A 12,427-nucleotide genomic window follows, 5' to 3' on the forward strand; every position below is an offset into this window, starting at 1 on the left:
TGTGGGAAAATATAGAACAACATTTTATCAGAGATTTAAATATACTATTTAAATCTCTGATTTTATGAACAGTAACATTGGAATTTAGTCATTTAGATAAGTTTCTGGAAATTAGATATGTGACACCGATAAAAGTTTAGTTATTTCTGGATGGTGTGGACACAAGTTTGGAAAAAATGTAAATTTTGACCAATACACTACTAAAAGGAAATGCGTTTCGGTATGATTAATCGGAAATTTTAAACTTACTGGTCCAACTCTGATGGCAGAGGAACCTCCGGTTTATTGTCATTTTTCTTTGCAAACAACATATATTTTCAGTTATATTAGTGTTACAAACATGTTTTTTTTATGCATAATTATAAGTTTACACATTACATTATGATTTCATGACTAACTTTACCGATTAAGCTGCTATAATATGATATTTGAAAGCTTGCAAAAGAGCAATTATACCTCTCTTTTTTGTTAAAAAAAGAAAGTTTTTTTCATTATAATAATAAAGTTAAAAACATTATTTTTTCTTCCAAAGTTGTATTCACACCGTTTCAAAATTACCTTAATCTAACATATCCTCCTGTTGACGAAGCAATCACAGGCCTGTATAAAAAACTGCATATATTCGCCTGGATTCTTGAAATCGGTTGTTCCGAATAAACGAAAACAGCCTAGACACATAAAGAGGTAGTCTCTCTCTGTCACAAAAATGATACGTATGTCAATCAAAACGCAATTTTCTCTTTCAAAAAATGTGCCAACACAAAGGTTTAGACTTTTTATCATTTATTATAAAATGTCTGCATTCCTTCACAGACCAAATCTAAAGCAACACTGGTTTCAAATGTCATAGTGAAAATAAATGTAATATGCAAAGAAAAATACAAAAAAATAGTTTCCAAATATAGTTTTTAAGTTGTCTTTTCATGAAAAATATGTGTTTAAAAGGAGAAGTTCTAACAAGAATAATAATAATAAAAAAAAAAAAAAAAAAAAAAAAACGCGCCAAATTATCCGGAAATATTTACCGGCAACGGAGTCGTTTTACATACATATTTTTGTTTACTTCCGGTAAGAAAAACATTGATGGTTGCAGATAAAATGTGAATGTTATAAAGTGCACATGGATTATCAAGAGATGCTATGATCTTAATTGCAACTATAAGTTGATCACGAATTTGTTTCCTCTCAAGTTTCGGTATTAAAGACAACAGAAAAAGAACCCAAATTGGAAAATAAACATCAAACCGGCGACTCGATAGTGCACAACTGAACTTGAAAATGCAGTCTTAGCATGTTTCTTGTTTGAACTAAGAACCGATTACTTATTAAGTGTATAGTTCATCGGGATACCTTTTGATAACAAACACGGAGAGCTTAGAACTGTTAAAACTCCCGAGTGAAAATAGAAATTTACGTTCTGAATTTATTTTGATAACTATGAAAATGACATTTAGGTAACTACACGATTCCAAAATAGTGGAATCCACGCAGAATTATATTTTCACAATTCTTGACTTAGCATCCTCGATACTTAAGTGGTTATTAGCTATCACTCGTTATATATACCCACTCCTGGACCACCTCATAGTAAAACTGGGTTAAACAGATTCGACACAGGTAATTTGATCCTTTGATGTACATCAAACAAATTGTATAACAGTACATTGTTGATGTCCATCAAAATAATTGCATAACAGTACACTGTGATCAACTGTGTTGTTTTGAAGTTGGGCATCACTCTTATCTCTGTAATTTTCAAATGAAACCTCTACAGGCCTGTGATTGTCAGTTTTTTCTCCTGAACTGCCTCCACTTTTGCTATGTGATAGTCCAGGGGTGGTTATAACGTCATTGATAGTAACCCCTTTAGTATCGACGATGGATTCTGAGTTGATAAAGAGGATAAATGCTTCTCAACTAAGTGTAAGATTGATGGAGTTTTGCAAAACAGAAATGCATTTATAGTTTAATACCATACAATTGTATGTAAAATATTTATAAAATAAAACATTTTTTTCTATATTTGAATCAGTAGTTAATATATGATTATTATTTTTTTTTATTATTTTATGTCCAGGTGATGTAAGCTAAAATGCCATGAGTAAAAAGTCTTCCAAACCCCGGGGGCAAATGGACCTGGTGCCCCCGATCAGGTCTCTGCTTGAGAAGGGTGTTCCTAGTATCCCAGCCCTGGATACCTATATAGGAGACCTAGACACTAAACTAGAGGAAAACACCAGAAAGTAAGCATTAATCGGATAACTGTAGGGGTTGTGTGAGTTTTATTATGACCAGATGTGTATGTCTCCCCTGCCTTTGCATGCAAGTTCAATTAGTTTTGTACAGTTACCGTATTTCAACATCATATATGTTGAATATCATATTAATGTGGTTTTGCCAAAGTCACACACTGAATCGTAAATATTAGTATGTGCTTTAAAACAAACCAAGTATAGTTATCTCTATAGAATATCATCCTGTATTGGTATTGATTATTTTGTTATTATTTATATAATTAAATGATATAGGTATTAAGACAGGGTATTTTCAAAATAAGCATTTATTAAATCATGTCATTAAATGCAGTCTTTTACATGTAGCAATTTTATTCTTATATCATTTGCATGTGAATAAATGATAAATACTTTTAAAATTGTTTTGCAGTCTGGACTTTTGTGTCCAAGACATACTCAACACCATAAACAAACTTCCTGGCAACAGAGAATGGGATGACCCAAGGGATGCCATCGCCAATATGCTGTCAGCCAACATGCTGGAGAAAGACTCTTGCTATGACCCCGAACCTGATGATGTTCATACAATTCTCAACCATATTGTAAGATTCCATTGTTATACAGTCATATATGTAAAGCTTCCAAAACTCTCCCGGGTTAGATATTGAAAGATGAGTATTTTCAGATGGTAAAAAAATGACTAGATGGTTAAAGCCTTGGTATACCATATTTTTTGTATCCTTATCATACCCAGACAGCTGGATCTTGAATCCCGTATCAGACATTTAAATCTGATGGCACCATTTGATTGAAAACCTTAAATAGACATTAAAACCTTTAATTTGCTTTTTATCAAATAATGTTTTTTCGATTTATACTTATTGATTATTTTGTGGTAAAGGTACAAAAGTAATTTTGTTTTATTTGTTACAGAGCGGGAGTTTGGAGCAGTACCCGGGATGTGAGGAAGCCATATTACAAGAGTTATTGTCCTTGTCATCCTCTGAGGGCCTGTCTCTCCCCCACACTAGCCGGCCTCGAGGGACAGATCCAATGGCGTCCATGGCTTCTCTCAACACTGCTACCGACAACTGTGAAGAAAACATCAGTCAGCAATGGGATAGAATAGCACTGCACTTACGGAGATACTTCACGGACCGCCTGACAAAGTTACCCATTGATAGTCAAAAACAGGTGCTGGATTTGTATGAGAATAAGCGTATGGAGTATATACAAAGTCTGTCCACTCTCTACCCGTCTGAGGATGTGCTCATCAAGTACCAGACATTGAGGTCTCAGCAGCTAGATCACTGCTTTCATACTCTTCTACCGGACGCTGATTCTGAGGCTTATAATTCTGTAGCAGTGACGAAAAATTGTCGTGAGTTAGCAGATATTATCTTGAAAATGATTGATGAAGATTTTGTTATTTTCAATTCTGGCGTGTTCAAAAAGTCATTTAATATCGCTAGAGCAATGCATGATATGTACCTGGAAAAATTCTCCGATGAAATGTCAGCGCTTGTTGAAGATATATGGGAGGAGATTGAAGAAATCATTCGCAAACAACCACCTCAGTCTTCCAGTGAACATAGTCATTTAGGAAAAGGCAATACAAAACTTGGGAAGAAAGAGAAAGCCCACAGTCTTGAGTCTGTATTGTCTACAAATGTAGGAGATGAGGAGGTATCAACCTTTAGTCTGCCACGGGATTATATGGAGTCCATTCTCAATGTCGTCACAGCTGTGCTTCACATTGAGGAACATGTGGAGAGCTTATTGAAGTGTGCGGCCTGGGACAATGCTGGGATCTCCAATAAAAAGGTCAAGAGAAAAGGAAGCCTTAGAGGTAAAAATAAATTTTGTTGTGTAGACTGCTACAAGCCATTTCTCAGGAAACTATTTGTCTGGATTTCTGACAAATGTTATTCGTCCCAGATAGAGATATGTATGTACAACACTGTATCATCATATACTGGCATTAGTTAATTTAAGACAATTATAAAAGTTATGATGTAAAACAACATTAAAAACAGTTTAAGGTATTTTTTATAGTAATTATTCTGATGACATGTTACTGTAGGTGTATTGAAGACGAGTTCCAGTCCTGAGCCAGTCCGTCGACCTGTCAGCTTCAGTGGCCATGATGATGTTTCCTTCTCAGACAGCTTCTCATCTTTTGGATCCTCACTATCGGCACTGACTGACAATATGCCTGCTCCCAAAGGTATATAGACACCATCAAATTATAGAGAACTACAGAATGGCTGATAAAGGCTCGCAAAATCATAGTCATGGTTTGAAGATAAACTCAGATTTATATTTGGGAGATTCCTGTATTCAGAATGACTGTTAAGAAGCAACCAATTCTTGTGAATAATGGTGAACCTTAATTCTAACCAGGAATCAGATATGAAAAGATCAGCTTTCACAAATTCAAATATTAATTTAAAATTTTTTTTTTTTTCTGTATCTAAATCTCCTTGAATAATGTACAAATGAAGTATTAAAAGTTCTTACTCTTGAGTGTGACTCAGTTAGAATGGTGTATCACATTGTGATGAAAGTATTCAGTAAAAAGTAGCATTCTTCATGCTTGAATTTCTACAAAGGTGATTATATGGATGAAGATTTAATATGTGTTGTCTTACAGTTGTGGAGAAAGCTCGAGCTGAAGAGAGATTGAGATGGGAATGGAAACTCATGTTTAAGAAGATTGCCAAGGATTTATCCCAGTGTGTAGACAAACAGATTCGTAACCTCCTTAAGACAACTTTAGACAAAGAGTTGAAGGACTGGATAGAAGTTCATGTCCTCCAGACGGAGATGGTCAGGGAGGATCTCTGGGGTGGAAAACTGGACTATCCCAAGTCTATCACTAAGGTAAGGCAGGAAGGTGGACTATCCCAAATATATTACCACGGTAAGGTGGGAAGGTAGACTATCCCAAGTCTATCACTAAGGTAAGGCAGGAAGGTGGACTATCCCAAATATATTACCAAGGTAAGGTAGGAAGGTAGACTGTACCAAGTGTATCACCAAGGTAAAGCAGGAAGATGGGCTGTACCAAGTCAATAGGGAAGGAAAGCAGAATATATAGTCTATCACTAAGTTGGAAAGTTGGGCTATCTTTTAAGTTAGGGGAAATTATTATAATTAAATTATTATTATATTATTATTATTAAATTACAAGCTAACCGATACTTACATTATATATGTGATCGGCTTCTTAGGTAAAATATGTGTTTTCGTTTAAATATCATATACAGTGTATATAACAATAATGACAATAAAAAAGCTAACCAAATTTTATAACATGTATATAATATATATAATTCATTTTTCATACGGGCATCCACTTGAAACATCATGATATACACGTGCATATCAAAAGGTCTCCAATACTTTCAAATGACATAGGTATCAAATTACTAGTAAACGTTTCTGTCATAATTTGCGTGCCCCTGTGTCTTGGCTGAGGTGATCAAGATTGAATTTTACGGTCTCGGAATAGCAGTTGAGACTGCTTGTTTTACACATGTTCAAAGAAATTTAACTGTCGAAAACGATATATCTAGAATTAATATCCCAGGAAAAGTTATATAATATAAGACCACGATCGAGAGCATCGTGGGTAGCGATATGCCAAGGTCGTCTCCTTGCTTGCGGTGTACGGGACTCGCAAATTATTTAGTCTAGATGAAATAAATGATTATTCTAATTATTGGTTTATGTAAATAATGAATGTACTTGCAATATTTCCAACGTTGGACATTTTTATTTTGCTATAATTAATATCGCTGCTGCTATCGTTTGTGCGATGAGATGAGATGAGATGAGATGAGATGAGATGAGATGAGGAGGTTTTGCAGAGTCATCTCTGTTTTCCCTGTCGACACCAAAATAAAACTTGTATTGTAAGATAGCGACCGGGTATTCTGTTTATCCTGCAACTTTTTCATTATACATACAGAAGATGGTAATGAAAACGAAAGCAAATTGCCTGTTATTTACACAGAATGTTCATTCCAGTGATTGTGACGTCACTGTTTGGCGGGATTGACTGCCGTTTCATTCATTCCTACTAAAAGTGACGTCACTGGAATGTTCGGGATCAAGTCAACAACTTTAGAAATTGAATCAAACGAATGAAATTAAACATCTATTTACTGACATCGTAATATTTTCCTATTGCTACTATTACAGGAAATTCTTATTATCCGATATTGGGTTTTGTGCCCGACTAATGTCGATATCAGAGCTGAAAATGCATTATTTCTTGATATTATTCCGCTTCTTCTGTTGACTTTTAATTCGTAAAATGAACTTAACCCGCAAAGGGCGTCAGAACGCTTGTTTTCAACGTGAATAAACACCGTAGTGATAAAGACCTTCCAAGTGAAAATTTGCATCAGGGAAATAGGGACACAAAAATACGATTTTCTCCAAAAGTAAGTAAGTTACACTACATTAATTTTGCTGGAACACTTAAAAAATCGTTCTGATTTCAGAACAATTGGAATTATGAAGATACCTCTTACAGTATTTTTATTATTATTATTATATATAATGTAAGTTAATTATTTACAAGCATGACTATTAAATATAAGTTTTTACTTTACAAGCAAGGCTATGAAATATAAGTACATTTATACCAAGAGACAAATGGAGGATTCTTAGATATGGATGATATAAATCATGTTTGATAAGCTACAATCTTACAACTTGGAGTTGTCAACCCTTGCGATTGTAGGATAAAATTACTCCAAAAACATGTACAAGCAATATATTCCATATTGAAATTGTTATTCACATTGTTTTGTTTTCGCCTATAGTCTGTGCTGGACTTCATGAATGAGCTGGATTTCCTACTGCCGTTTGCCAAGGCGGGATCAGACAGTGTACTATACTGTGTGAGGACAGCCTTCGTGGACTCAGCTAACCTGTGTCTACAGAACTTCCACGTCCACCTCACCAAGGTTAGTCCATAACAAACTTTACCTGGTTACGATGAAGATACCTCAACAACAAACACCAAACTGCAGGGAAGTTAAACTCAGATGTAATATCTCTTTTTCAGCTTTTATTGAAGAGGTCACTGCAAAATTCTATTATTCTCTTAACTTGGACAGAGATATCCACACTTCCAATCTGATCTCTGTCTTACCCAGGGCTGCACACACAGAATAATTGTATAAAGTAATCAAAACAATACCACAACATCACAACAATACTATGTTGTAAGGGGAATCTCAATCCTCGGGCCGTCACAACAATACTATGATGTAAGGGGAATCTCAATCCTCGGGCCGTCACAACAATACTATGTTGTAAGGGGAATCTCAATCCTTGGGGTTAAATTCTTCAGTTGTTATACATTTGACAAGCCTTGTGTTAGACAATGTAAGAACCTTACCTCCAGAGATTCTTGTGTCTCACACATGAGGAGGTGAAAGTTTTTACTCATCATTGGTTACACTATGAGTGTAAAGCTGACTAATGCTTCACAAAACTCGAACAAACCAGTTTAATTCTGTTACCCCTTATTCTTTTTAAATTTCATTTAATAAACATGTGGGGTGAAATTAAATCTTGATTTAATGAATTTGCCTGAAGAGCAATCTGCAGGTCTTGTTCTGGTCAGCTGAACTCTTTACTTCAGATAGACTAATGTCAAGTTAGATGGATATATTGAAAATGTCTATTATTGCTACTTAAACTTACTCACACACACACACACACACATATATATATGTATGTATTTAAAGAAATAGTCTGTAAAAGTTAAAGAAGTCTTGTTTAATATAATTATCTTATTTTGCAGCTAAGTGGTGATATCCCGAGGAATGCTCCCATGAAAAGTCTATATGCGATCTTGTCTAGTGCTGCTTATATCAGGAACCACCTATATCACTACGAGTCTGTACTTAGTCCAGAGGAAAGCAGGTATGTATATATTGCACCTGAACCTGACTCAATCCACTTATACACAGTTATTGCCCTTTAATTTTCTTGTCTCTGCCAGACAAATTCTGCTTCCTGCATCATACAAAACAGCCTGCCAAATGTTTGTACACTGACCAGGAGGTTTACTGATTAACTGTTCTTGCGTTTGTTCTTGTAACAGGACAATCAGTAGTGAGTGTGTTAGATAGTGTTTACTCTATTGACAAGTTAAGGTATACAAGTTAATTGAACACATGCAGGTTGGTTCAGTGCTCTGTGTAGAAGTTTATTGGATGATGTATTATTTTATCAGTATTTGTGTGTTTGACAGTAAGAAGGTGTTCACCATACTGTATATTTTATCAGTATTTGTGTGTTTGACAGTAAGAAGGTGTTAACCACTGTATATTTCATCAGTATTTGTGTGTTTGACAGTAAGAAGGTGTTCACCATACTGTATATTTTATCAGTATTTGTGTGTTTGACAGTAAGAAGGTGTTAACCACTGTATATTTCATCAGTATTTATGTGTTTGACAGTAAGAAGGTGTTAACCACTGTATATTTTATCAGTATTTGTGTGTTTGACAGTAAGAAGGTGTTAACCACTGTATATTTTATCAGTATTTGTGTGTTTGACAGTAAGAAGGTGTTCACCGTACTGTATATTTTATCAGTATTTGTGTGTTTGACAGTAAGAAGGTGTTCACCATACTGTATATTTTATCAGTATTTGTGTGTTTGACAGTAAGAAGGTGTTCACCATACTGTATATTTTATCAGTATTTGTGTGTTTGACAGTAAGAAGGTGTTCACCATACAGTATATTTTATCAGTATTTGTGTGTTTGACAGTAAGAAGGTGTTCACCGTTCTGTATATTTTATCAGTATTTGTGTGTTTGACAGTAAGAAGGTGTTCACCGTACTGTATATTTTATCAGTATTTGTTTATGTTGACAGTAAGAAGGTGTTCACCATACAGTATATTTTATCAGTATTTGTGTGTTTGAAAGTAAGAAGGTGTTCACCGTACTGTATATTTTATCAGTATTTGTTTGTTTGACAGTAAGAAGGTGTTCACCGTACTGTATATTTTATCAGTATTTGTGTGTTTGACAGTAAGAAGGTGTTCACCGTACTGTATATTTTTTATCAGTATTTGTTTGTTTACAGTAAGAAGGTGTTCACCGTACTGTATATTTTATCAGTATTTGTGTGTTTGACAGTAAGAAGGTGTTCACCGTACTGTATATTTTATCAGTATTTGTTTGTTTGACAGTAAGAAGGCGTTCACCGTACTGTATATTTTATCAGTATTTGTGTGTTTGACAGTAAGAAGGTGTTCACCGTACTGTATATTTTATCAGTATTTGTGTGTTTGACAGTAAGAAGGTGTTCACCATACTGTATATTTTATCAGTATTTGTGTGTTTGACAGTAAGAAGGTGTTCACCGTACTGTATATTTTATCAGTATTTGTGTGTTTGACAGTAAGAAGGTGTTCACCGTACTGTATATTTTATCAGTATTTGTGTGTTTGACAGTAAGAAGGTGTTCACCATACAGTATATTTTATCAGTATTTGTGTGTTTGACAGTAAGAAGGTGTTCACCGTACTGTATATTTTATCAGTATTTGTGTGTTTGACAGTAAGAAGGTGTTCACCATACTTTTTATTTTAATAGTATTTGTTTATGTTGACAGTAAGAAGGTGTTCACCGTACTGTATATTTTATCAGTATTTGTGTGTTTGACAGTAAGAAAGTGTTCAGCGTACTGTATATTTTATCAGTATTTGTTTATGTTGACAGTAAGAAAGTGTTTACTGTACTGTACAAACAGTATGAGGAGTTAGTGGACGCCCTATGTAAACTCACCACAGAGATCCACAATAACTTCATGGCTACGAGTATCCTCCACGACACGGAGAGCAACAACTGGGCAGACACCAAGGAGTTCTTTGAGGTATCTAACTGAAAAGATTTGATACAAAATGCTATATTTCTATATTTTACTGGAAGTCTTATGGTTTAGGACCCTGTTTAAACTAGTGACTTTTTTATGCCTATATATCACTTCTAAGATGAACTTGTAAAAACCTGGCGCATCCTTAAATGACCCTGGCTGTTGATAGGACTTTAAACTAATAAAATAAAAACTTGTACATAACTTAGTTGATATAGTGTCTAGGCATCCGTCCTAACCTGAGATATTACTGCTGACTCATAGATATTTGTGTTGATTATAAATTTTGGTAAAATATGTAAAAAATTGTACATTTTAGTTATGCAAGGGAGAGAGATGTTCCTTTACCTCTAGTTACAAATTTTATATTTTGTGTAGGGAGAGTTTACCATCCAGATGACATATTTTGTTTTTGTGTTGGGAGAAAGATATTTTTTCACCATCCAGATGACATATTTTGTTTTTGTGTAGGGAGAGAGATGTTCGTTTACTGTCCAGATGACATATTTTGTTATTGTGTAGGGAGAGACATGTTTGTTTACAATTCCAGATGACATATTTTGTTTTTGTGTAGGGAGAGAGATGTTCGTTTACCATCCAGATGTGGAACTACCACATGAGGGGTCTGCGTCACGACGCCTGGTCTATGTGTCCCCCTCGTCTCGGTCAGCGAATCTACAGCAAAGTTCTACATGAATCTGTACACATCCTGGCGAAGAGATACGCCCACGCCAAGCCTTCTTATAGACGGACAGACCAGTACAGGTAGGTTTACTGTAAACAAATTTATTGAAGAGCACTCAAATTTGATCGGAAATGCAAAAAATGTAAATTATGATTTATAAGCTCAGATATTAATTGGCACAATTCAGTATTTCAATACCAGAAATAACCTTTTTACAAAATTTTGCCTTGTACATAAAAAAGCGCTTTAGAAACAGCAAAAAAAAAAAGAGCAAAAATAAAGCTACTGCTGAACTAAGTATATATATGTTTACAGTCAGGACACTCTTAATCATTGTAATTAATATATAATACCGTATTTTCCCTATTAGAGCGCCTCCTCAAATAAGGGCGCCCCCACGTTTTTTGCTGAACAAAAATCAACTAATTTCATACAATTTTTGTGGCAGATTGTGACGATTTGTCTTTACAGACGTTAATGAAACACTGTTTCACATCAATCTGATGCTTAACAGATATCCGATCAGCAATAAATTTATTGCATTGGGCAACTTAGGACATCTTTGTCAAGTGTTTACACATAGAAACAGCGAGAACGCCATGTTCAAAACAAAACGCCCCACACACGTGTAACATTATGGATGAAGACTAACTGACAATAACATTTTAGCGATGTCTATACATGTTTTATGAATATTTACTGTATATCTATGATAAATGTTCCTAAATAACATGAATGTTATCATTTCTAAGCATTTTATTGTGTGCTCTTGTCCATATTTCCCGATAGAGATCGAAAGCACCGTCCGCCATTTTGTGTATGCATGGTAAACAAACAGGCTAGCATGAAATGCCAAAATTCCATGAAACAGACATATTTAACCAATGTTTAATACTTCTGGTGCGTACATTTCTTCATAATTATGTGATTTCAATACTGACTTGACTTCAAAACTTAAGTTGGTTATAGTATGTTTCAGAAAAATACGAAACTAAAAGCAGGATGGCTATAGTCTGTTTCAGAAAAAAACATCTAAAAATGGTCTCAAATAACGGCGCCCCTCTAAGCCATTTACCCGTGCCCGGCGCCCTCATTAGGGAAAATAGGGTAGATAAGAGAAATAAAATAACAAGTTTGTACTAGGAAATAAATTACTCACTCTAAGATGTGTCACTCTCAGGTTGATCAGATTCCAGGGAAGTTCTAGAAACTGACCTTACCATTTGTTTTGACATGTTTCCACTTTAATCACTCCTTCACACAAAGCCTTCACTGTTAAACCCAACCTGGATATCAGGCAGATTATGGGATAAACCTTATTTTTTCCTATTTTACACAGAACTGATGTGTTATCCATACTGTTATGTATGGGTGAGCTTCTACTACCTGCCTGTAGCTCTGTGTCAATGTACCTCGACGTCGGACACTCACAGCTTCCTCACTACCTTATCCAGAATCTCTGTTCTACTCTACTGGCCAGTGTCGCTGTGGTCACCTCGCCCCTGGACATCTTATACAAGTAAGTTATGAGTGGTATTGGTCATACAAGTAAGTTATAAATGGTAGTGGTCATACAAGTAAGTTATGAGTGGTAGTG

At 35.0% G+C, this 12,427-nt stretch overlaps 1 protein-coding gene across 2 annotated transcripts in view; it reads left to right on the top strand.

The window, feature by feature from the left end:
- Positions 1 to 601: 601 nt before the first annotated feature.
- LOC138332877 (uncharacterized protein KIAA0825-like) overlaps positions 602 to 12,427 on the top strand; it is a 34,198-nt gene continuing 22,372 nt past the window's right edge. The window contains exons 1-11 of one of the 2 annotated variants that reach the window (XM_069280872.1): positions 602 to 1,617; positions 2,078 to 2,243; positions 2,665 to 2,836; positions 3,168 to 4,083; positions 4,318 to 4,461; positions 4,888 to 5,117; positions 7,070 to 7,213; positions 8,059 to 8,180; positions 9,992 to 10,145; positions 10,720 to 10,910; positions 12,170 to 12,349. In XM_069280872.1, coding sequence (XP_069136973.1) covers positions 2,098 to 2,243; positions 2,665 to 2,836; positions 3,168 to 4,083; positions 4,318 to 4,461; positions 4,888 to 5,117; positions 7,070 to 7,213; positions 8,059 to 8,180; positions 9,992 to 10,145; positions 10,720 to 10,910; positions 12,170 to 12,349 — 2,399 coding nt within the window. In that variant the 5' untranslated portion in view covers positions 602 to 1,617; positions 2,078 to 2,097. The remainder of the gene's footprint in view (positions 1,618 to 2,077; positions 2,244 to 2,664; positions 2,837 to 3,167; positions 4,084 to 4,317; positions 4,462 to 4,887; positions 5,118 to 7,069; positions 7,214 to 8,058; positions 8,181 to 9,991; positions 10,146 to 10,719; positions 10,911 to 12,169; positions 12,350 to 12,427) is intronic. The other variant, XM_069280873.1, reaches the window with a different exon arrangement.

The sequence above is a fragment of the Argopecten irradians genome, chromosome 10 (assembly GCF_041381155.1).
Source record: "Argopecten irradians isolate NY chromosome 10, Ai_NY, whole genome shotgun sequence".
NCBI lineage: Eukaryota > Metazoa > Mollusca > Bivalvia > Pectinida > Pectinidae > Argopecten > Argopecten irradians.